This window comes from Protopterus annectens, chromosome 3.part1, assembly GCF_019279795.1.
Source record: "Protopterus annectens isolate FY-2018-M chromosome 3.part1, PAN1.0, whole genome shotgun sequence".
Taxonomy (NCBI): Eukaryota; Metazoa; Chordata; order Ceratodontiformes; family Protopteridae; genus Protopterus; species Protopterus annectens.
The window spans coordinates 1,583,392,969-1,583,417,126 of NC_056732.1; the positions used below are offsets into that span (position 1 = coordinate 1,583,392,969).

Consider the following 24,158-nt stretch of genomic DNA (forward strand, 5'->3'; position numbering starts at 1 on the left):
AGGACATCTTTGGAATACTGTCCGGACGCAGCCGAAAGCAGAAGAGTAAAAGTACAGTTGTGTACACTTCATAAATGTAGACGTTAGAGTGTATTCACTGTTGCAGTCATTACATTTGGGTAATCTGCTTGCAGGTTGCCCTCAGTCGGCCTGATTAAAGTCTTGGGTCCTGCGTTGGTTGCGGTTTCCCCTTCCATGACATCAGGTCGCCAGGGGTATAAACATGCAGCCGATGCCATTACATCAGTTTTTCATGCCCCAGATGTCAGGTGCCCCCCTAATGGGAAGTAATTAAACATAAAAGCACAAAGGTATACCGCCAACAAAAAACACCAAAAAGGCTTTTAAGCATATTAAAGGAAAGTAGAGGTATAGCCAAAAGAAGTTAGGAGGCTGGAGGGAGGGTAACCAGGACTGCAACAGTGAATACACTCGAGCATCTACATTTATGCTAAGTGTATACAACTGCACTATGTTCATCGTGTTTCACTGTTGCAGTCATTACAGTTGGGTAGATTCCCAAAGCTATGGTTGGGAGGAGGAGTTTAGATAGCATTAGGGCCAGCTATAAGGCCTTGCAAGACTGCAGTGGCAAAGCCAGCTCTGGATTTAGAGAAAATTGGCAAATGATAATGTTTGGTGAATGTATGTACAGAACTCCAAGTAGCACCTTCTAGGATGTCCCTGATAGGGACGCCTCTGAGAAAGGCTGTAGAGGTAGATGCAGCCCTGGTGGACTGAGGTCTGATCTCCTGGGGGATAGGTTTTCCATGGTGCTTATAGCAGAAATGAATGCAATGGCTTATCCATTTAGAAATGGTTTGCTTTGAAATAGCCTTCCCCTCTGCCCCTGCAGCAAATGCTACTAGCAGTTGGTTCAGATTTCCTTTGAGGTTTAGTCCTGTCCAAGTAGAATCTAAGTCGTCTTTGCACATCTAAGGAATGCAATATTTGTTCCCCTTTATTCTGTGGATTGGGAAAGAAGGTTGGCAAATGAAAGGACTGATCAAGAGCCACAGTAGATTCCACACTGGGTATGAAGGATGGATTGGTTCTGAGTGACACCCTGTCCGCATGAAAGATGATGAAAGGCTCCACTGCCATAAGGGCCTGTAATTCAGATACCCTTCTAGCTGAAGTGATTGCTAAAAGGAAAGTGGTTTTCCAAGAAAAAATTTTTAAGTCTGCAGTAGCAGCTGGATCGAAAGGAGGTTGAGTGAATTTCTCCAAAACAAAGTTAAGGTCCCAGGCTGGGGTTGGAGCTCTCCTGGGCAGTCTCAAATTGTTGGCCCCTCTGAGGAACTGCTTGAGCAGCGGATGAGAAAAGAGGGGAGGGTTCTGTGTTACAATGAGGTGAAATAGCTGAGGCGTGAATTTTAATGGAGGAAAAAAACAGGCCCTTGTGAAGCATCTCAGTTAAGAATTGTAAAATCTGAGATAAATTGGGCGCTGCAGTGCTCATCCCTTGAGATTGGTTACAGGCACAGAATCTTTTCCATTTTTCAGCATAAGATTTTCTAGTACTAGGCCTCCTTGCCTCTAAGATGATATCCATCACAGGTTTGTTGAGGGATGGTAAAGGCGAGATTAAGTAATTAGCCAGGCTGCAAGGTTCAGTGCTGGAAGCTGAGTGTGCAGAATCTGGTTTGCCTGCTGAGACAGCAGGGAAGGGGTCTGAGGCAGGTGCCATGGAGATAACGGTGACACACTGCGCAGGAGGGGGTACCAGTGTTGGCGCAGCCAGTCTAGAGCAATCAAAATCCTTGGTTTGTCCTGTTTGACTTTTAGTAGTACTCTGGAGAGCAGAGGCAGAGGGGGAAGAGTCAGCATCTTGAATTTTGTAATCTCCAAAAAGGTGTTTAGAGTAGACAGGTCCAGGACAGGACACCATGAATCGTCTTTTCTGGGTACCAAAAAAAGTCTCGAGTAGAAACCTTGTCCCTTTTCCTCTTCTGGTACCAGCTGAATAGCCCCCACGCTTAAGAGAGAAAATACTTGTTTTTGGGCCTCCCACTTGGTGTTGGCAATGTGTGGAAGTGAAATCTGTATCCCTGGGACATTATTTAAAACCCACTTGTCCTGGGTAATGAGTTCTCAATTATTTGCAAGAAGAGCAATCTTTCCCCCCAAAGGGGCAGTCAGATGCCAATTGCTTGGAAATTTTTAAAAGGAAGTCTTTGAGACAGTTTACCATGGGGGGGGGGGGGGGGGTCTTATTATTTCCAGACTTGGAAGTGGAGGCCCCCCACTGCTTAGTTGTGCGAGTCACCTGGGACTGGGTTTGGCTTGAGAAGACCTGGAAGAGGCTGGAAAGGACCAATTCTTAGAGGGCCAGTGCCTACTAAATGTAGGAGACTGAACTTGTAAAAAATCTTTAACAGTTTGCATAGATTTAGCTTTATCTTCCATCTTTTTAAGAACTTCCTCAGCTTTGTTGCCAAACAGGTGGTCCTGATTAAAAAGAGCATCCAACAATTTAGCTTTAACATGATCAGGCAAAGATTGCTCCTTAAGCCAAGCATGCCTTCTGAACACAGACCCAAAAACAGCAACCCTGCAAGAGGCTTCTAATCAATCAAAATCACATTGCAAAGTATGTTTTCCAACTTGTTCAGCAGAATGCATTAAGTCCTGTAAATCTTTATTTTCCACACAGTCAGGAATCAACATCATTTTTTGTTTAAGCAGTCCAATAACATGTTGCTGATATTTTAACATATGAAATTGGCAGTTTAATGCTCCGATTGCCAAGGTTGTAAAAGTATAAACCTTTTTAACCCATCTATCCAGCACCCTGGAGTCTCTATCAGAAGGGGTAGGATTTTTAGCAGTAGAAGCCTTAAAGCCCTTGGGCCCCTGAGAAATAGTCTCTGGATCTGCAACAGGAATTCTGAAAAGGAACTTGTGGGACTCAGGAACCCTGTAATATCTGTCAAGTTTACTAGGAGCAGGAGGCAGGGAATCAGGGGCCAAACTGGATTGCAAGAAAACATCAACAATATCTAGTACAGAAGGTATAGCCAAAGGCCTATGCTGAGGTAGATGGAAACCCGTAAGCCTCTTTTTAGAATCAGAAAATTCCTGGCTTTCTCAGTGAAAATGCTCCCTTAAAGTATGTAAAGTTTCCCCAAAAGAAAAATCCCCAGGAGGGAAAGCAGAGGGAATGGAATTCCTCTGCATCAGAATCCTCATAAATGGGTATGGACAAATCCAGGTCATCAGAAAAGTCAGAAAAAACAGAATCCTGATCAGAAGATTCATAATCAAGCTCAGCCCTAGGCCTCTTTGGGGGGGGGGGGGGGGGTGACTACCCCTGAGTAGAGTTATTAGATCTTCAGCCATTTTTATCATATTTTAGGTATAGAGGCCTGAGCATGTGGCCTGGGCGGCTTTTTTTAGACAGATTGAGATTTAGGCCTTAGTAATGAAGGTATTGTTTTAATATGCAAGTCTGTAGGCCTGACTTCACCCTCAGAAGCCGGTGCCTGCACAGCAGCTCCGGACCCATCCAAGGTAGAGACATCTGCGGGTTCCATAGTTGAAGTATCTCGTGGCATACTGGACGCCGAATGGGTCTCAGTAGAGGCCTGCAAATCAGAAGTAGTGGGTATCAGGGATTGCGAAAGCGCCACACTGAGTACTGGCAAACTGGTGACTGGCTTAGGAGAAGCGTCGTTGGCAGCTTTGGACCTAGGCGGCCTGTCTCTGTTTTTATCTTTGTGTTTTTTCGTAATACCGGTATTCGGATGGCTAACTGACGACATTTCTCGATGACTGAACCGAGAACCGAAATATTTAGAGGTGAAAATATACAGACTATGGATAATGCGTTGATTAAATAAAGCACAAAACCGACAGCAAGGTACGTCGTGGTCAGGGCCTAGGCAAGGAATACAGTACGAATGAAAATCTTTGTGAGGTACTTGCTTTCCACAAGAAATGCAATTAACTTTTACCGACATCGGTAAGGAGCAAGAAAGTTTCCCCAACAGGGTACTTAGCTTTAGTTGAAGACTTTGGTTCTGAAAATCGAAAACGAAAATTTCAGGAGTCAACTGACCGACACTTGCGAACTGCTTCTGCTTCGGGCACCATATGGCAAGAAAGACTAATGTAATGGCGTCGGCTGCATGTTTTATACCCCTGATGACCTGACGTCACGGAAGAAGAGACAGCAACCAATGCAGAACCCAAGACTTAATCAGGTCGACTGAGGGCTACTGCAAGCAGATAACCCAAATGTAATGACTGCAACAATGAAACACGAAGAACATCTGAAAATGGGATGAGGCTGCCAGAAATCTGAGGTATTTCCTGAAAGTGGGTTTTATGGGTATGTGAAGGTAGGCATCCTTTATGTCCAGGGGTGCCATGAATCCCTGAAGAAGCAGAAGGGGAAAGAGGGTTGGGAGAGCGAGCATCTTGAAGGAAGGAACTTTTAAGAAGGGGTTGAGGCGCGAGAGGTGTAGAATCAGCCTTCATGGTCCTTCCTTTCTGGAAACCAAAAGATTCTGGAGTAGAATCCTTTTCTTTTTGATTCTGTAGGCGCTGGTTCGAGACTGCCTTGTATTAGAAGGGTTTGCAGAACCTGTCGAAGGAGGGGTAACTGACTGGTGGGTGGCTAGGGAATGCCTAGCCTTGATTGGGGGAGGGGGGTGATTCAGGACAAAGTGACCGTTTTGTATGATGGACAGAACCCACTTTTCTGAGGTAATGAGAGACCAAGCAAGGAGACAGTGAGAGAGACGGGCAGACAGGGGAAGGGATGATTGGGGGGTTGAAAGCTTGGCAGGCAGTCAGTCACTATCTACCCTATCTGGAAAGGAAGGCCTCTGGCTGGAGGGGGTTGCCTTGTAGACCTTGGGGCTGTAGGTCTACAGGCCTTCCCGATAAACTGGGTCTTAGACAGGTAGTCTGGAACTTGGGGATGGGCGGAGACCAAGTGGTGTTTTAGCTCCTGTAATTCTTTTCCTTTTTGTTGCAGGGATTTAAACAGGTCTGCCATTTTTTCACCAAACAGGGCAGAGTGATCCAAAGGTGCATCAATAAGTTTGGCCCTGAAGTCATCAAGGAGAGGCTGAAGAAGTAGCCATAAGTATCTTCTTATTGCAGAGGCTGATGCAGCTGACTTAGCTGAGGCTTCAGCTGCATCACAACTGCATCTTAATGAATGTCTATTCACCTGCGAGGTGAAGGCTAGCAGGGAAGTCGAGGAAGCTTTGGCTGCACAATCCTGAATATCAGCTAATTACTTAGTGGCTTTGTCCAACACAGCAAAGGAATATTTAGTCATATGAGTTTGGCAGTCAGTAGCTCTGAATGACAAAGTAGCAGACGTGTCAATTTTCTTTCCTAACCTCTCCATGGTTTTGCTGTCCTTGTCATCTGGGAGGATGGCAATGGTAGGAAAAAGCTTGGAAACCCTAGCAATAGAGATGGAGATGGAGATAGTGGCTGGATCAGCAGGAGGGTACGTAATTAAAAATGTTTCTGTCGCAGGGACTTTGTAGGGTCTATCTGCACTCAGTGGGGCTGGGTTTTGGGAGTCCAGGTTGATGGAAGTGGAAGGAAAAGCATCCATGAAGGCTGCCTGAATAGGAGGGATAGCAGAAGGACTGGCTAAGCCCATTTGTATCAGGTCGTAAAACCTCTTTTGTACTTCAGTCATATCAAAAGATTCCCACTTAGAGTGGTCTTTCAAGCTATTGACAGTTTCCCCAAAGGTTAAATCCTCTACAGGGGAGTCTGGTCCAATCGAGCCTTCCTCTGGAGATCCATATCCCAGGGGGTAAGAGATCTGAGAGGAGCAAGAGAGGGAATCCTCTGAGGAATCAGAAAGTTCCCTCCTCCTCTAATAGTTGATCTACCCTCCTTTCAGGAATGAGAGTTTTAGCGTTTAAGAGGGGAGGAGCAGTGCCAGGGGGTTTCTAAGGCAGCAGGCCTAAGGGCCATGAAGGCATTAAACAAACTCTGACTGAAGCCCTGCCAATCAGACAAGCTTTCAGAAATAGGAAGTACATGCTTTGTTTTCTGTTTTTTTCTTTAGAGGCCTCGGGTCAGGCGTAGGGATGGCGGCAGTGGAATCCGAAGAACCCAGAGTGAACACTGCTGGAAGAGGAACGGCTGGAAGAGGCGAAGTAGAAGTAGGCTACAAGGTATTGCCCTCTTCTTGGGCGGTTCAGACATGGTGTTCGCCTCCATCCTTAATAATGATTTGTTTCAAACTGATTCTCTAAGTACAACTGCAAAGCCTGTAAGTGGCGATGTAAGATCTTGGGGACAAATGACTTACAAATTGAGTTCTCCTAGTCATGTTCCTTACCTAAACAAGAGAGACACTGATCGTGGGTGTCTTTGTGGGGAATATGCCAAGCACACTTACACTTGCCCTTTCCGGATGACATGAAAAGACTAAGAATTAACGGTAGGACTGAAAGGATCCCCAACAAGGTACTTAACTGAATTTTTCTTGATCCAACGTCTGCGAGGAGGAGCATCTGGCATATGACTGGCAGCTGAAAAGTTCTGAGGGCTGGTGCATACAGACGTCATTTTTATGGCCCACGCACCTGCTGCCACATCAGACGTCCTTAGAGGGACTGAAAATCTTTGGAAATCTCGAGGAACAAACTGGAGAGAAGGGTAAACCATTATGTAGAATACTGCAACACTAGATTAGGACATCTTAAATTTTCACATCCATGGATACCCTTGGTATATTTCAGTTGTACGCTTTAGTTTACTCATGCTTGTATTCTATATTGTTATTCCATACTCAAGTCTGGGTCTAATGTAACTAGCAAACACTGAATTCATTATTTTTGATTTCCTAGACTTTATAAATTGTTTTATACAACCTATAGTTCTATAACTATCACTAACCAATTGGTAAATATGATTAGAAAAAGTCATAGCTGAACCTACCCATATACCGAAGTCGTTAAATTAGTCTACAGTTTCACTCACTGTGGGCTCTAATATTCACCTTTACATTTATGCCTACCTAATTTCACAAGCTTAGTTTTTGCTGTATTTATCAGCATATTATTCGCCTGTGCCTAAAAGGACAATTTAGTCAAGTTATTTTGCAGACGTGCCCTATCTGTAAAGAGCAGTTGTGCAAGACCTTACCATAACCATAGATGTCCTTCGCTTCTATGTTGCGGTATTCGTAACAGTAGGGAGTAGCTACCTGCAGCGCCACCATCTGGCCAGTCTACCCAAGTCTTTGTCCTGGAGGGTACGTGTGACATCAGCTACGAGGGCCATAAACCAGCGTTTGGTATAAAGGTGACATCTGCACATACCCTCCTCAGAATAGTTTCTGCTGCATATACTAGTGCCCCTAAGGTTTTTCAGGAGGATCCTGAGACCCTTAGACTTGCATGCCTGCTAGAGCCAGGGCAAAGCTATGCAGGTAGAGACGTGGGGAAGAAGATGGCCACAGGTGTTCATAAAAAACCTGCTATAGTAGAAGTAAGAATCAGGGTGTAGGAGGGTGTGACTGAACACTGCAACATAGAAGAGAAAGACCTCTATGGTTATAGTAAAGTCTTGCACAACTATTCTATGTCCTTATATTCTGATGTTGCAGTATTCATAACAGTAGGGAGAGTACCAGAACTTCAAGTATGATCTTCAGAGGAGGAAGGGTTTCCATGGTCCAGGAGAATCTGTAGGATAGTTCTAGCAAAACCGGCTCTAGCACGGGATGCCATGTCCAGCTTGTAGTGTTTGGTGAAGTTGTGCACTGAGGTCAAAGTGGCTGCCTCTAAAATAGATGGGGAATCAACGCCTTTGAAAAAGGTAGAAGAGGGAGAAGCTCGGGTGGAATGTGGTTTGATACTGCCCTGTAAGATTTTTCCATGGTGGGAATAGCAGAAGGAGATGGATTTGGAAGATCTATGAGGCAATGGTTTGCTTAGGTACAGCTTTCCCTAGTGCTCTGGGATGGAAGGAAAAGTATAGTTGTGTACACTTATCATAAATGTAGATGTTAGAGTGTATTCACTGTTGTAGTCATCACACTTGGGTTATCTGCCTGCAGGTAGCCCTCAGTCGGCCCGAATACGATGAGTCTTAGGATTTCTGAGTCGGATGCTGTCGCCTCTTCCATGACGTCAGGTCATAAGGGGTATAAAACATGCAGCCGACGCCATTACATCAGTTTTTCTTGCCCCAGATGTCAGGAGCCCCCAAAATAGGAAGCAATTACATGGTGTGGAACACCTCCAGTAAAAAGTAAATACCATTGCCATAAGATATGACAAAAAAGAAGATAGGTGGAAAGAATAGAAAAGTCAGGGGGCTGGAGGGAGGGTAACCAGGACTGCAACAATGAATACACTCGAACATCAAAATTAATGGTAAGTGTATACAAAACTGTACTATGTTCTTCGTGTTTCACTGTTGCAGTCATCACACGTGGGTTGATTCCCAAAGCTGAGGAAGTGTGGAGGCAGTCGAGAAGTATTGGGGCTGGCTAACAGGCCTTGTAAGACTGCTGTGGCAAATCCAGCTCTGGATTTAGAAAAACTAGGTAAGTGAATGCTTGGTGAAGGTGTGTACAGAACTCCAGGTTGCAGCTTCAAGGATGTCCCTGGTAGGGACTCCCGAGGAATGCTGTAGAGGTTGAGGTAGTCGAGTGGAATGAGTTCTGAACCCTGTGGGGCAGGTTTTCCATGGTGTTTGTAGCAGAAATGGATGCAGTATGCTATCCATTTGGAAATGGTTGGCTTTGAAATGGCCTTGTACTCTGCCCCTGTAGCGAAGCTGACTAGCAGCTGGTCAGATTTTCTGAAAGGATTAGCTCTATCAAGGTAGAACCTGAGCTGTCTGTGCACGTCCAAGGAGTGCAGAATCATTTCCACTTTATTCAGAGGATTAGGGAAAAAGTTTGGTAAATGGATGGATTGGTTTAAAGCCACACTGGATACCACCTTGGGCATAAATGATGGGTTAAGTCCTGAAGGAAACCCTGTCTGCATGGAAAATAATGAAGGGTTCCACAGCCATTAGTGCCTGTAACTCAGACACTCTTCTAGCTAAAGTGATGGTTAGAAGTAAGGCTGTTTTCCAAGAGAGGAATTTTAACTCTGCTGTAGCAGCAGGCTCAAAAGGGGAAGAGTGAGCTTCTCTAGTACAAAGAAGGTCTCAGGCAGGGGTGGGAGCTCTCCTCGGGGGCCTTAAATTGTTAGCTCCTCTCAGGAACTGTTTGATGAGAGGGTGAGAAAATAGAGGTGGCTCAGTATTGTAGTGAGCTGAGACGGCAGAGGCATGAATTTTAACTGATGAGAAAGATAGGCCTTTGTGGAGTAGCTCTGCTAGGTAATCTAGGATTTGAGGTAAAGGGGGCAACAGCTGTGTCCTTTCCTTGAGACTGGCTCAAGGAACAATATCTTTTCCACTTTCCACTTTTCTGAATAGGATTTTTTAGTACTAGGCCTTCTGGCTTCAAGGATGACGTCCAGCACCGGTTTGCTGAGGGTTGCTGGTGTATTCAGGGGATAAGCCAGGCTGAATGGTTCAGGGTTTGCAGCTGTGGATTCAAAATCTGTCCATCCTGCAGGGACAGCAAGGAGGGCGTCTGATGTAGGTGCCAGGGTGGCACTGCTGTCAGACTGTGTAGGAGTGGGTACCAGTGCTGGCGTGACCAGTCTGGGACAATAAGGATTGTCCTTGGCCTGTCCTGTCTGATCTTGAGTAGTACGTTTGAGAGGAGGGGCAGAGGGGGAAAAGACATAAATTGAGAGTTTTTCCTATGTAAAGGATAAGGCATCCCACTTTCCAATCTTGGCTGTGGGGATTTCTGGTGCAAAATTTGCTCAATTGATGGTTTTGGGGGGAGGCAAAGAGGTCCACCTCTGGTATCCCCCACCTGTGTATAAGTTTGAATGAGTTTGGTTCCCGCTTCCACTCGTGTGGGTCAAGTAGATTTCTGCTAAAGTCAGTTCGCAGTGAATTTTGTTTGCCTGGCAGGAACGGAGCTTGCAGGTGCACTTGGTTGCTCTGGGCTGTGTTCCACGGGGCCATGGCTAACCTGCAGAAAGAGTAGGAATGAGGTTCCCCCCTGCTTTACGTACCAAATAACTGTGGTGTTGTCTGCCTTTACCCGGAGTTGTCCTGGAAGGTTAAGGTATTCGAAGGCTGTCACAGCATTCGATACAGCTAGCATTTCTTTTCGATTGACATGCAGGGGAATTTGTTCTGGGCTCCATTTGTCTTGAATGCATTTGCCTGCCATGTGAGCCCCCCACGCATAGTCTGATGTGTCTGTTGTCCGGCTTTGGGTGGCGATCGGTTGAGTAAAAGTAAGTCCCTTGTGGTTGCATGCCTCTGCCCACCAAAGGAACTCTGCCCTTAGACAAGGAATGATAGGAATCCGTGTTTCCAGGTCCTGAGAATATTGACACCAGAGACTATTTAAGTACCACTGAAGTTTCCTCATATGCAGTCTTGCATATGGAATTAGTAGAATGCATGAGGCCATTAACCCTAGGGCTTGCAGTATTTGTCTTGCAGATAGCTGGGTTTTGGTAGCCATTAGTTTGAAGTAGTTTGTCAAATAAGCCTGTTTTTCTGGAGTGAGGAATGCCATCTGGGAAGTTGTGTTCAAGCTTGCTCCCAGGAATACAATCTTTTGGTTGGGCAACAGTTGTGATTTCTTTTCGGTGGTGTACCCCAGAAAAGTTAGAAGTCACTTTACAAATGCCAGGTGCTGAAGAAGCAATTCCTGAATGTCCACCTGAATCAGGCAGTCGTCCAAGTACGTGTAAATTTGAACATTTCTCTGCCTGCAGTATGCAATGGCTGGAGCCAGGCACTTTGTGAATACCCTGGGCGCAGTAGATAAGCCAAAGGGAAGTGCAGAGAACTGATAGTGCCATAGAACCTGCCCTGAAACGGATACATTTCCTGCAAGATTCCCTTATGGGGATGTGCAGATAAGCTTCTTTTAAGTCTAGGGTGACTAGCCAGGTGTCGCCTCGTTTAGTACAGGAAGAAGCTGTTGCAGTCTCAACATTCTGAATTTTGGGACCACCAAGAAAGTGTTGAGAATTGACAGATCTAGGATAGGGCGGAAAGAGCCCTCTTTTCTGGGCACCAGGAATAGTAGAGTAGAAACCCGTCCCCTTTGCTCTACTGGCACTGGATGAATAGCCCTGATACTGAGAAGAGAAAATACTTCCTTTTAAGCCTCTGCCCACTGGTTTGGAGGAAGGTCTGGCAACCCGCTTGGGGTTGGCAGTGAGTGGAAGTAGAATCTGTATCCCTGGGATACAATGTTTAGGACCCATCGGCCCTGGGTAAAAGACATCCAGTTTTGTGCATGCAGGGTGAGTTTTCCTACTAGGGGTGCAAGTACTTGGACTTTGCTGGGAAGTAAGATAGACAAGTCATTGTGAACGTTTTCCATAAGGGGGTGGCTTACCACTCCATTTTAGAGGACGGAGCACTCCATTGTTTAGATCTCTGCATACCTTGATACTGTAAGTCTTGGTGGCCTGTTGCCCCTGGGTTTGGACTGAGAATGCCTGGGAGGAACTGGAAAGGACCAGTTTTTAGAAGGCGAATGCCTACTGAATCTAGGTGGCTGCACCTGCAAGAAATCTTAACAGTTTGCATAGATTTAGCTTTTTCCTCCATCTTTTTAAGAACAACTTCTGCTTTTGTGCCAAACAACCTTTCCTGGTTTAATGGAGCATCTAATAATTTTGCTTTAACATGATCAGGTAAAGATTGCTCCTTAAGCCAAGCATGTCTTCTGAGCACAGAACCAGTAACAGCAGCCCTGCAAGAGGCCTCTAAAGAATTAAAACGACATTGCAAAGTATGTTTTACAACCTATTCAGCAGACTGCATTAAATCCTGTAATTCTTTATTTTCCGCACAGTCAGGAATCAACATCATTTTCTGTTTAAGCAATCCAATAACATGTTGTTGACACTAACATATGAAACAGTTTAAAGCCCTAAAGGCCAAGGCTGCAGAAGTGTAAACCTTCTTACCCTATCTACCCAGGGCCCTGGAGTCTCTATCAGAAGGGGTAGGATTTTTAGCAGTAGAAGCCTTAATGCCCTTGGGTCCCTGTGAAATAGTGTCTGGATCAGCAGTAGGAGTTTTAAAAAGGTACTTGTGTGAATCAGGAATCCTATAACATCTGTCAGGTTTTCTGGGAGGAGGCAGAGAATCAGGGGCCAAACTAGATTCCGAAAAGGCATCAACAACAATGTCTAGTACAGGAGGAAAAGCTAAAGGCCTATGCTGAGGCAGGAGTAAGAAATCCCTAAGCCTCTTTTTTGAATCAGAAAAAACCTGGCTTTCCCAGTGGAAGTGCTCCCTTAGAGTATGTAAGGTTTCACCAAAAGAAAAATCTTCTTCAGGGGAAGCAGAGGGAATAGAGTCCTCTGCATCAGAATCCTCATAAGTAGACAAGAGCAAATACAGATAATCAGAAGAATCAGAAAAATCAGAATCCTGGTCAGAAGATTCATAAACAACTTAAGTCCTAGGTCTCTTAGAAGGGGGAGGCTGGCTTCCCCAAATTAGAGTTATAAGATCTTCAGCCTTATCATTTGTTTTTTTTTAGGCATAGAGGCCTGAGCATGTGGCCTGGGTGTCAGTTTTTTAGGCATGGTTCGAGATTTAGGCCTAAAAGACGAAGGAGGCATCGGTTTAATATGCAAGTCTGTAGGTCTGAATACACCCTCAGAAGCCGGTGCCTGCACAGCGGCTCCAGACCCAATCAAGGTAGAGACATCCGCAGGTTGCATGGTTGAAGCATCTTGCGGCATACCGGACCCCGAATGGGTCTCAGCAGAGGCCTGGGAATCAGAAGTAGCGGGTATCATGGGCTGCAAAAGCACCGGAGTACCGGCGACTGGCTTAGAAGTGTCGTCGGCAGTTTTGGACCTCAGCGGCCTCTCTCTGTCATTATCCTTACGTTTTTTTTGCAATCCCAGTAGTCGGATGGCTAACCAACAATATTTCTGGATAATTAAACAGAGAACTGAAATATTTAGAGGCGAAAATATACCGATGATGGATAGTGCGCTGATTAAATTAAGCACAAAACAGACTGCATGGTACATTGTGGTCAGTGCCTAGGCAAGGAATACAGTACTAATGGAAATCTTTATGAGGTAATTTGCTTTCCACAAGTAATGCAATTACTAACTTACTGACATCGATAAGGAGCAAGAAAAAGTTTCCCCAATGGGGTACTTAGCTTAAGTTGAAGACTTCGGTTCTGAAACTCGAAAATGAAAATTTCAGGAGTTGGCTAACCGGCAATTGCGAACTGCTTCTGCTTCAGGCACCGCACGGCAAGAAAGACTGATGTAATGACATCAGCTGCATGTTTTATGCCCCCCGACGACCTGACGTCATGGAACAAGGGACAGCAACAGACGCAGGACACAAGGCTTTGTTAAACAGGCCGACTGAGAGCTACTGCAAGCAGATAACCCAAAAGTGATGACTGCAACAGTGAAACACGAAAAACATCTGATAGTGCATAGGGCCTGCCCTGAAACGTAGATATTTCCTGCAAGATTCCCTTATGGGGATGTGCAGATAAGCTTCTTTTAAATCTAGGGTGACCAGCCAGGAGTCCATGGCTGGCATAGGCAGCAGCTGTTGAGTGTAAGCATTTTGAACTTTGGTACCACCAGGAAGGTGTTGCAAATTGACAGATCCAGGATAGGGCGCCAAGAATTTTCTTTTCTGGGCACCAGAAAGTCTGGAATAGAAACCCTATCCCCTTTGCTCTGTTGGAACAGGTTGAACAGCCCTGATACTGAGAAGAGAAAGAACTTGCTTTTGGTCTTCTGCCCACTGGTTTGGGGGAAGGTCTGGCAATCCACTTGGGGTTGGCAGTGAATGGAAGTAGAACCTGTATCCCTGGGATACAATGTTTAAGACCCAATGGTCCTGGGTAATGAATTCCCAGTTTTTTGCATGCAGGGCGAGTTTTCCTCCTAGGGGTGCAAGTACTTGGGCATGGCTGGGAAGGATGCAAGAGAAGTCAGTTAACTTTTTGCATGAGAGGGTGGCTTACCACTCCCTGTTTTTGAGGACGGAGCACTCCATTGCTAAGATCTGTGCATACCCTGACACTGTGGTTTTTGTGGTCTGTTGCCCCTGGGTTTGGACCGAGGAGGACTGAGAGGGACTGGAAAGGACCAGTTTTTCGAAGGCCAATGCCTACTGAATCTAGGTGGCTGTACCTGTAAGAAATCTTAAACAGTTTGCTTAGATTTAGCTTTTTCCTTCATCTTTTTACGAGTCTCTGCTTTTGTACCAAACAAATATTCTTGATTTAATGGAGCATCTAGTAATTTTGCTTTGACATGGTCTGGCAAGATTTGTTCCTTCAGCCAAGCATGCCTTCTCAGAACAAACCCAGTGACAGCGGCCCTGCAAGATGCTTCTAAGGCATCAAAACCACAATGCAAAGTATGTTTACTAACCTGGTTTGCAGAATGCATCAACTCTTGTAAATCTTTATTTTCTGCACAATCAGGAATCAACAACATTTTTTGTTTAATTAGTTCCATAATATGCTGCTGGTACTTAAAATGTGAAACTGGCAATTTAAAGCCCAGATGACAAGAGTTGCAGAGGTATATACCTACTAACCCAATCTGTCTAAAGCCCTAGAATCCCTGTCCAAAGGGGTAGGGGTTTTGGCTGTAGTAGCCTTAATAGCTTTAGGTCCCTGGGAAATGGTCTCTGGATCCGCAGTAGGGTTTTTAAAGAGAAATGTGAGAGAGTCAGGTACTCTGTAGTACCTACCTGTCAGGCTTTCTAAGAGCTGGAGGTAAAGTATGAGGGGTAAGACTTGATACCATTAAGACATCATCTACAATATCTAGGACAGGGGGTATAGCTAAAGGCCTGTGCTGAGGCAAGTCTAAAAATTCAGAGTCTCTTCTTAGACTGAGGGTAGTCCTGGCATTCCCAGCGGAAATGCTCTCTTACAGTATGCAAGGTTTCACCGAAAGAAAGTCCTCTGGAGGGGAGGCAGAGGGAACGGTATCCTCTGCATCTGAATCCTCATAGGTGGATAAGGGTATGTCCTCGTAATCAGAGGGTCAGAGTCATCAGACTCGTGGTCTGTAGAATCAGAAGGAAAATCAATTCTTCGTCTTTTAAAGGGAGAAGGTGGGCTTCCCCTAATTAAAGTAATAAGGTCTTCAGCCATTCTAAGCATTTGTTTCCGAGACATGGGAGATTGAGAAAGTGCTTTGGTCGTCTGTTTCCTAGGCGTACTGCGAACTCTGGGCTTCAGAAATATGGTAGTTTTAGTCAGAAATGAAGTAGTCAGTTTAATATGAACATCGGAAGGACTGAACACACACTCAGAAACCGGTGCCTACACAGTGGCTCCGGACCCCTCCATGGTACAGACATCCACAGGTTCCATAGGCAAAGAAGCATCTCTGGGCATACTGGACTCCGAACGGGTCTCAGCAAAGGCCTGCGAATCTGCAGAAGTGAGTATCAGGGGCTGTGAAAGGGCCTCACTGAGTAACGGTGGACTGGAGACTAGCTTAACGGAAGTGTCGTCGGCAGTTTTGGACCTATGCGGTCTGTCTTTATCCTTACTTTCTTTTTTGGAAGATCGGTAGTCGCATGGCTTATCAAAGCCATTTCGTAATATGGATAAAGTACAGTTGTGTACACTTACCATAAATGTAGATGTTAGAGTGTATTCACTGTTGCAGTCATTACATTTGGGTAATTTGCTGCCAGGTTGCCCTCAGTCGGCCTGAATAACAAAGTCTTGGGTCCTGCTTCGGTTGCTGTCGACTCTTCCATGACATCAGGTCGTCAGGGGTATAAAACATGCAGCCGACGCCATTTTATTCAGTTTTTTTTTGCCCCAGATGTCAGCTGCCCCCCAAATGGGGAACAAAAATATATATACAACTAAACTGTAAATACATATAAATGCACTTTTAGAAACAAACTTTGCCTTCAACTAAAAGCAAATACACCGCAAAGGCTTTTGAGTATAGTGAAGGAAAGAAAAGGTATAGAATGGAGGATGGCGGGTGGGTAACCCGGACTGCAACAGTGAATACACTCGAACATCTACATTTATGTTAAGTGTACACAACTGTACTATGTTCATGTTTCACTGTTGCAGTCATTACATTTGGGTAGAATCCCTAAGCAATGGATGGGAGGATGGAACTAAACAGTATTAGGAGTGGCCATAAGGCCCTGCAGGACTGCAGTGGCAAAGCCTGCCCTGCATTTAGAGAAGAGAGGTAAATGATGATGCTTTGTAAAGGTATGAACAGAGCTCCAAGTAGCAGCTTCTAGAACGTCTTTGGTTGGGACCCCTCTGAGAAAAGCTGCTGAAGTAGAGGCAGCCCTGGTGGAATGTGATCTGATCCCCTTGGGCACAGGTTTACCATGCTGCAAATAGCAGAAACGAATGCAGTGGCTTATCCATTTAGAAATAGTCTGCGTTGATATAGCCTTCCCCTCTGATCTTGCTGCAAATGCTACCAGTAGTTGCTCAGACTTTCTTAGAGATTTGGTCCTGTTTAAGTAGAATCTTAGTTGTCTGTGTACATCCAATGAATGCAGAATCCTCTCCCGCTTGTTCAGCGGATTTGGGTAAAATGTTGGCAGGTGAATGGTCTGGTTAAGAGCCACACTGGATACCCACCTTAGGCATTAAAGAAGGATTGGTCCTGAAAGACACCCTGTCCAGGTAAAATATAATAAAAGGCTCCACTGCCATGAGAGCCTGTAGTTCTGAAACCCTTCTTTCTGAAGTGACTGCCAAAAGAAAAGCTGCTTTCCAAGACAGAAATGTTATATCCGCAGTAGCTGCTGGTTCAAAAGGAGGCAAGGTGAGTTTTTCCAGCACAAAATTGAGGTCCCATGCAGGAGTTGGTGCTTTTCTGGGAGGCCTTACATTTTTGGGCCCTCTAATATACTGTTTAAGCAGTGGATGAGAAAAGAGGGGAGGGTCTGTGTTGTAATGAGCCAAAATGGCAGAGGCATGGATTTTTGCTGAAGAAAAAGATAGGCCTTTGTCAAGCATCTCAGTTAAGTATTGTAAAATCTGAGGAATACTGGGCTTTGATGTGTCTATTCCTTATGCTTGGTTCCAAGCACAGAATCTCTTCCCATTTATCAGCATAAGATTTTCTACTACTAGGCCTTTTGGCTTCCAAAATGACATCCATCACAGATTTACTGAGAGGTGTGGTTTGAATAATTAGTTGATTAGACATGCTGCAAGATTCAGAGTTTGGAGCCGAGTGTGCAGAATTTGATAGTTCTGCTGAGACAGCAGATGAGGTATTTGAGACAAGTACCATGGAGGAAGGTGTGACATATTCCTTAGAAGCAGGTACCAGTGCTGGCAAGGCCTGTCCAGAGCAATAAGGATAATTTTTGTTTTTTCCTGTTTGACTTTTAGCAAGACCTTGGTGAATAGAGGCAGAGGGGGAAAGGCACAGACTGATGGGTTTTTCCAGCTGAAGGATAGAGCATCCACTTTCCATGCTTTTTTGTGACGAGTTCTTGTGCAGAATTTGTCCAAGGGATAATTTTGGGGAGAGGCAAATAGATCTTTCTGTGTTGACATGCTGAAGATTTGTAGATCCAGTATCCATTTGTGCGGGTCCATAACATTTCTGCTGAGGTCATCTGCCAGAGTATTTTGCTTTCCTGGCAGGAACTGAGCTTGAAGATGTATCTGTTAAGTCAAGGTTGTGTTCCACAAAGTCATGGCTAGTCTGCAGGGGGGGGGGGGGGTAGGAATGTGTAGCCCCCCTGCTTGTTTATGTACCACAATGGTGGTGTTGTCAGTCTTTATCAGCAGTTGTCCTAGCTGAACTAAGTCCTTGAAGGCTGTCAGAGCATTCTGAACAGCCAGCATTTCTTTCTGATTGATATGCAGATGCATTTGGTTTGGGCTCCATTTGCCCTGAATGCATCTCCCTGCCAGGTGGGCCCCCCATACATAGTCTGATGCGTGTTAGGGTTTGGGTAGCAGGGGATAGTTTGAATGCTAATCCCTTGTTTTGGTGACATGTCTCTGCCCACCAAAGAAACTCTTGTAGGCAACGAATGAGAGGAATCAATGTTTCCAGGCTGTAAAAATGCTGACTCCATAAACATTTTAGGTACCACTGAAGTTTCCTCATATGCAGTCTCACATATGGAATTAGTAGAATGCAGGATGCCATGAACCCCAAAGCTTGCAGTATTCGCCTTAAAGATATCAGGGTTTTTGTGGCCACTTGTTTGAAGTAGGTTGTCAAACTAAGTTCTCTGGCGTGAGGAAAGCCATCTGAGTAGTTGTATTCAAGCTTGCTTGCAGGAATATAATTTGTTGACAGGGTACCGGGTGCGATTTCTTTTCGTTTATGGTGTACCCCAGACAAGTTAGCACTCTTTGTACAAAGGCCAGATGATTCAAAAGCATGTCCTGGCTTTCTGCCTGAATTAGACAATCATCTAGGAATGGGTATATTTGAATATTTATTTGCCTGCAAAATGCAATGACTGGAGCAAGGCACTTAAGTGAATGCCCTGGGTGCAGTAGATAAGCCAAAGGGCAGTGCAGAGAACTGAAAGTGTGTGTAGCCTGCTTTGAAGCGTAGGCATCGTCTGCAAGATTCCTTGATTGGGATGTGCAGGTATGCTTCTTTTAAATCCAGTGTTGCCAACCAGGCTTCTTTGCCTAGCATAGGAAGCAACTGGTGGAGAGTCAGCATCTTGAATTTTGGAATCACAAAATAGGTGTTTAGACAGGTCCAGGATAGGACACCATGAATTGTCTTTCTGGGTACCAAGAAAAGTCTCTAGTAGAAACCTTTCCCCTTTTCCTCTTCTGGTATCAATTGAATAGCCCCTATGCTTAAGAGAGAGTACTTACTTTTGGGCCTCTGTCCACTGATTTGGGGGTAGATCTGGCCAACCTCTTGGGGTTGGGTAACATGTGGAAGAGAAATCTGTATCCTTTGGACTCTACATTTAAAACCCATTTGTCCTGGGTAATGAGTTGCCAGTTCTTTGCATGCAGAGCAATCTTTCCCCCCCAAAGGGGCAGTCAGTTGAAAAGTGCTTGGAAAGAAGTCACTGAGACAGTTTACCATAGGGGGGGAGTTTTATTACTCCCAGATTTGGAAGTGGAGGCCCCCTACTTCTTAGTCCTGTGAGTACCTCGGGACTGAAGCCTGGGAGCTCTGTTAGATCTGGGTTTAGACTGAGAAGGTCTGGAAGAGGCAGAAATGAACAATTCTTAGAAGGCCAATGCCTACTAAATCTTGGAGGTTGTACTTGTAAAAATCTAACAGTTTGCATAGATTTAGCTTTTTCCTCCATCTTTTTAAGAACTTCTGCCTTGTTGCCTAACAAGCGGTCCTGATTTAAGGGAGCATCCAGTAATTTAGCTTTAACATGATCTGGCAAGGATTGCTCCTTAAGTCAAGCATGCCTTTTAAGTACAGACCCAGTTACAGCAGCCCTGCCAGATGCCTCTAGGGAATCAAAACCATATTGCAACGTACGTTTTCTAACTTGTTCAGCAGAATGCATTAAATCATGTAAATCCTTATTTTCAGCACAATCAGGAATCAACATAATTTTCTGTTTAAATAATCTAATAATATGCTGCTGATACTTTAACATATGAAACTGGCAGTTTAAGGCCCTAATGGCCAAAGTTGCAGAAGTGTATACCTTCTTACCCCATCTATCCAGCACCCTGGAGTCTCTATCAGAGGGGGTAGGATTGCTGGCAGTAGTAGCTTTAATGCCCTTGCATCCCTGTGAAATGGTGTCGGGATCCGCAGTAGGATTTTTGAAAAGGAACTTGAGAGTCAGGAGCCCTGTAATATCTATCAGGTTTTCTGGAAGCAGGAGGTAGAGAGTCAGGGGCAAAGCTAGATTCCGAAAAAACATCAACAATGTCTAGTACAGGAGGTATGGCTAAAGGCCTGTGCTGGGGCAGGAGTAAGAAATCCTTAAGCCTCTTTTTAGAATCGGAGAAATCCTGATTTTCCCAATGAAAATGCTCCCTGAGAGTATGCAAGGTTTCACCAAGAGAAAACCTCTGGGGGGGGGGGGGGGGGAGCAGGCGGAATTGAGTGCTCGGCATCAGAATCGTCATAGGTAGATAAGGATAAATCCTGGTCATAGGAAACAAATTTCAAAATCCTTGTCAGAAGTATCATAAGCAAACTCAGTCCTAGGACTCAGAGGGGGAAGCTTGGCGTCCCCTGATTAAATAAGGTCTTTAGCCATTCTTATTTGTTTTTTAGGCATAGAGACCATGCAGTCTGGGCGTCAGTTTTCTAGGCATGGTTCGAGTTTTAGGCCTTGAAGAAGAAGATGGTGTCAGTTTAATATGCAAGTCAGTAGGCCTGAAAAGAACTCAGAAGCCAGTGCCTGCACAGTGGCTCTGGACCCATCCAAGGTAGAGACATCCGCAGGTTCAACAGCTGGAAGCATCTTGCGGCATTACCAGACTTGGAATGGGTCTCAGTAGAGGTATGCAAATCTGAAGTAGTGGGTATCAGGGGCTGTGAAAGCACCTCACTGAGTACCAGCGAACTGGCGACTGGCTTAGGAGAAGCGTCGTTGGCAGCTTTGGACCCAGGCAGCCTGTCTCCGTCTTTATCTTTGTGCTTTTTCAGAATATCGGTAGTCGGATAGCTTACCTAATACATATCAGTATAATTGAACAGAGCACCAAAATATTTAGAAGTGAAAATAGTACAGATGACGGATAGTTTGAGGTTTAAATAAGGCACAAAACCGACAGCGAGGTACGTCGTGGTCAGGGCCTAGGCAAGGAATACAGTACGAATGAAAATCTTGATGAGGTATTTGCTTTCCATAAGAAATGCAATTATTTAATTTTACGGATATTGGTTTACAGTAAGAAAGTTTCCCCAACGGGGTACTTAGCTTTTAGTTTAAGACTTCGGTTCTGAAACGAAAATTTCAGGAGTTGGTCGACCAGCACTTGCGAAATGCATCTGCTTCGGGCACCGCACAGCAAGAAAGACTGATGTAATAGCATCAGCTGCATGCTTTATACCCCTGATGGCCTGACGTTACGGAAGAAGAAAAAGCAGCCGATACAGGACCCAAGACTTTGTTAATCAGGCCAAGTGAGGGCTACTGCAAGCAGATATCCCAAATGTGATGACTGCAACAGTGAAACACGAAGAACATCTGAATCCTACAATACCAGGTCACCAAAAGCTTTACAAAATGTAACAATCCATGAAAAGTCACAGAAAAAATGGGCAAATTATTCAAAAACTAGAGCTTATTTTGTAAGCAACAAAACAGAAACAGTCCAAACAATGCCGACAACTAAATGCACAAAAAAGTTCAAAATTTTAACAATTCAATTAATAACAAGGTGCACATACCTCTAATACCGGCCCATACCGAGAAAAATGCTGCTTTAGGTATTCTTTAGAAACGCCTTTAGGGAGACCATCCACCCACAAGCAATTTGAAGGTCTACTCTTTCCAAAGCCCAGCTAGAATAATAATGAAAACAGTGTGAAAATAAATTCAGATTAAATCTCAATCCCACATAATTTTATAAACTCAGAAAAAAATGCATATTACAGTATGCACACAATATATTTTGCAGACTTCATCCCGAAGAATTACTGATGAATCGCTGGCAACTCCTCTCTCAACTACAGAACCTTTAGGCAGAAAAAATAGTTATGTAAAACTTACCATAACAATAGATGTCCTTCTCTTCCAAGGTGCAGTATTTATAACATGATTCCCCACCTAGGTGACCTGAATGTCCGGCCAGTATACAAAAGACAAACTACAGTTGGGTACATGCAACGTTGCACATAGAAGAGCCAACGTTGGCCATAAAAGTGAAGTCTGCATGTACCATACTCAGAAATGAATGCCTCAGTCAGAACACCACTCCAAGAATAAGAGGTAATTAGATAACAGCCAAAGAGTAGTATGAACCAAGGATTGAGGAGTATGGGATAGAACACTGCAACATGGAAGAGAAGGACATGTATGGTTATGATAAGATTTTACACAACTATTCTATGTCCTTCTACTCTTATGTTGCAGTATTCATTAAAGCCATGCAGAAAGTACAGTTGTGTACACTTACCATAAATGTAGGTGTTGAGTGTATTTACTGTTGCAATCATTACATTTGGGTTATCTGCCTGCAGGTAGCCCTCAGCCGGCCTGAATACCAGAGTATTGGATTCCTGAGTTGGATGCGGTCTCTTCTTCCATGATGTCAGGTTGACAGGGGTATAAAACATACAGCAGACGCCATTACATCAGTTTTTCTTGCTCCAGATGTCAGGTGCCCCCATAATGGGAAGCAATTATATGCTATGTTACACCTCCAACAAAAAACAAATACACCAGAAAGCTCAAATACACCAAACAAGAAGGAAAGGTACAGCCAATAGAAGTCAGGGGGCTGGAGGGACGGTAAACAGGACTGCAACAGTGAATACACTCTAACATCTACATTTATAGTAAGTGTACACAACTGTACTATGTTCTTAGTGTTTCACTGTTGCAGTCATTACATTTGGGTAGATTCCCAAAACTAAGAAAGGGAGGAGTAAGTTAGAGAGCATTAGGACCAGCTATTAAGCCCTGCAATACTGCAGTGGCAAAACAAGCTCTGGATTTAGAAAAAATAGGCATGTGGTAATGCTTGCCGAAGGTATGAACAGAGCTCCACGTAGCAGCTTCTAGAATGTCCCTGGTAGGGACCCCTCTGAGAAAGGCTGTAGAGGTAGATGCAGCCCTGGTGGAATGTCATCTTATACCCTGTGGGGCAGGTTTTCCATGGTGCTTATAGCAGAAATGAATGCAGTGGGCTATCCATTTAGAAATGGTTTGCTTTGAAATGGTCCCCCCCTCTTCCCCTGCAGCAAAGTCAACTAGCAGCTGTTGAGATTTTCTGAGAGGCTTAGTCCTCTCCAAATAAAATCCCAAGTTGTCTGTGCATGTCCAGAAAGTGCAGTATTCTTTCCCCTTTGTTTTGTGGATTAGGGAAAAAGTAGGCAAATTAATGGACTGATATAGGGTCAACACTAGACACCACCTTGGGCATAAAGGAAAGACTGGTCCTGAGGGAAACCCTGTCTGCATGGAAGATAATGAAGGGTTCCACTGCCATGACGGCCTGTAATTCAGACACTCTTCTTGCTGAAGTGATGGCTAGAAGGAAGGCTGTTTTCCAAGAAAGGAATTTCAACTCTGCAGTTGCAGCTGGTTCAAATGGAGGAAGAGTGAGCTTTTCTAATACAAAGTTAAGGTCTCAGGCTGGAGTAGGGGCTCGCCTGGTGGGGGGGGGGTCCTAATTTTTTAGCCCCTCTGAGGAATTGCTTTAACAGGGGGTGAGAGAAAAGGGATGGTTCAGTATTATAATGTGATGAAATTGCGGGGGCATGAATTTTAATAGACGAGAAGGATAGGCCCTTGTGGAGCACTTATGTTAAGTACTGAAGAATATGAGGTAAACTGGGCACCGTAGCGCCCATACCCTGGGTCTGGCTCCAGGAACAGTACCTTTTCCACTTTTCAGGATAGGATTTTCTAGTACCAAGTCTCCTTGCTTTCAGAATGATCTCTAACACCTGCGTACGGAGGGATGCTATTGGAGAGCTCAAGGAATTAGCCAGGCTGCAAGGTTCAGGGTTTGAAGCGGAGGGTGCAGAATATGGCCCGCCTGCTGGGACAGCAGGGAAGGTGACTGAGGTAGGTGCCATGGATCCAGCAATATCATGCTGCACAACAGAGGGTACCCCAGTGCTGGCGAGGCCAGTCTGGTGCAATAAGAATGGTCCTTGGTTTGTCCTGTTTGATCTTTAGCAGGACCAATAAGAGGAGAAGCAAAGGGGGAAAAGCATAAACAGAGAGGCTTTCCCAGGTGAAGGACAGGGCATCAACTTTCCAAGCTTGGCTGTGTAGAGTCCTTGTGCAGAATTTGTCCAATTGGTAGTTCTGAGGGGAGGTAAACGGGTCCATCTCTGGAGTCCCCCGTCCCCCCCCATTTGTTCCTCAAGAGGTTGAATATCTTTGGTTACAATTTCCATTTGTGTGGGTCCATGAGATTTCTGCTTAGGTCTGCCAGTGAATTTAGCTTACCTGGC

General features: G+C 44.8%; 1 protein-coding gene across 1 annotated transcript in view; it reads right to left on the bottom strand.

The window, feature by feature from the left end:
• The window catches only part of LOC122797814, a 2,009,088-nt gene that overhangs the window by 946,507 nt on the left and 1,038,423 nt on the right, over positions 1-24,158 (bottom strand). Inside the window, exon 11 of the mRNA XM_044066337.1 lies at positions 21,420-21,533. Coding sequence (XP_043922272.1) covers positions 21,420-21,533 — 114 coding nt within the window. The remainder of the gene's footprint in view (positions 1-21,419; positions 21,534-24,158) is intronic.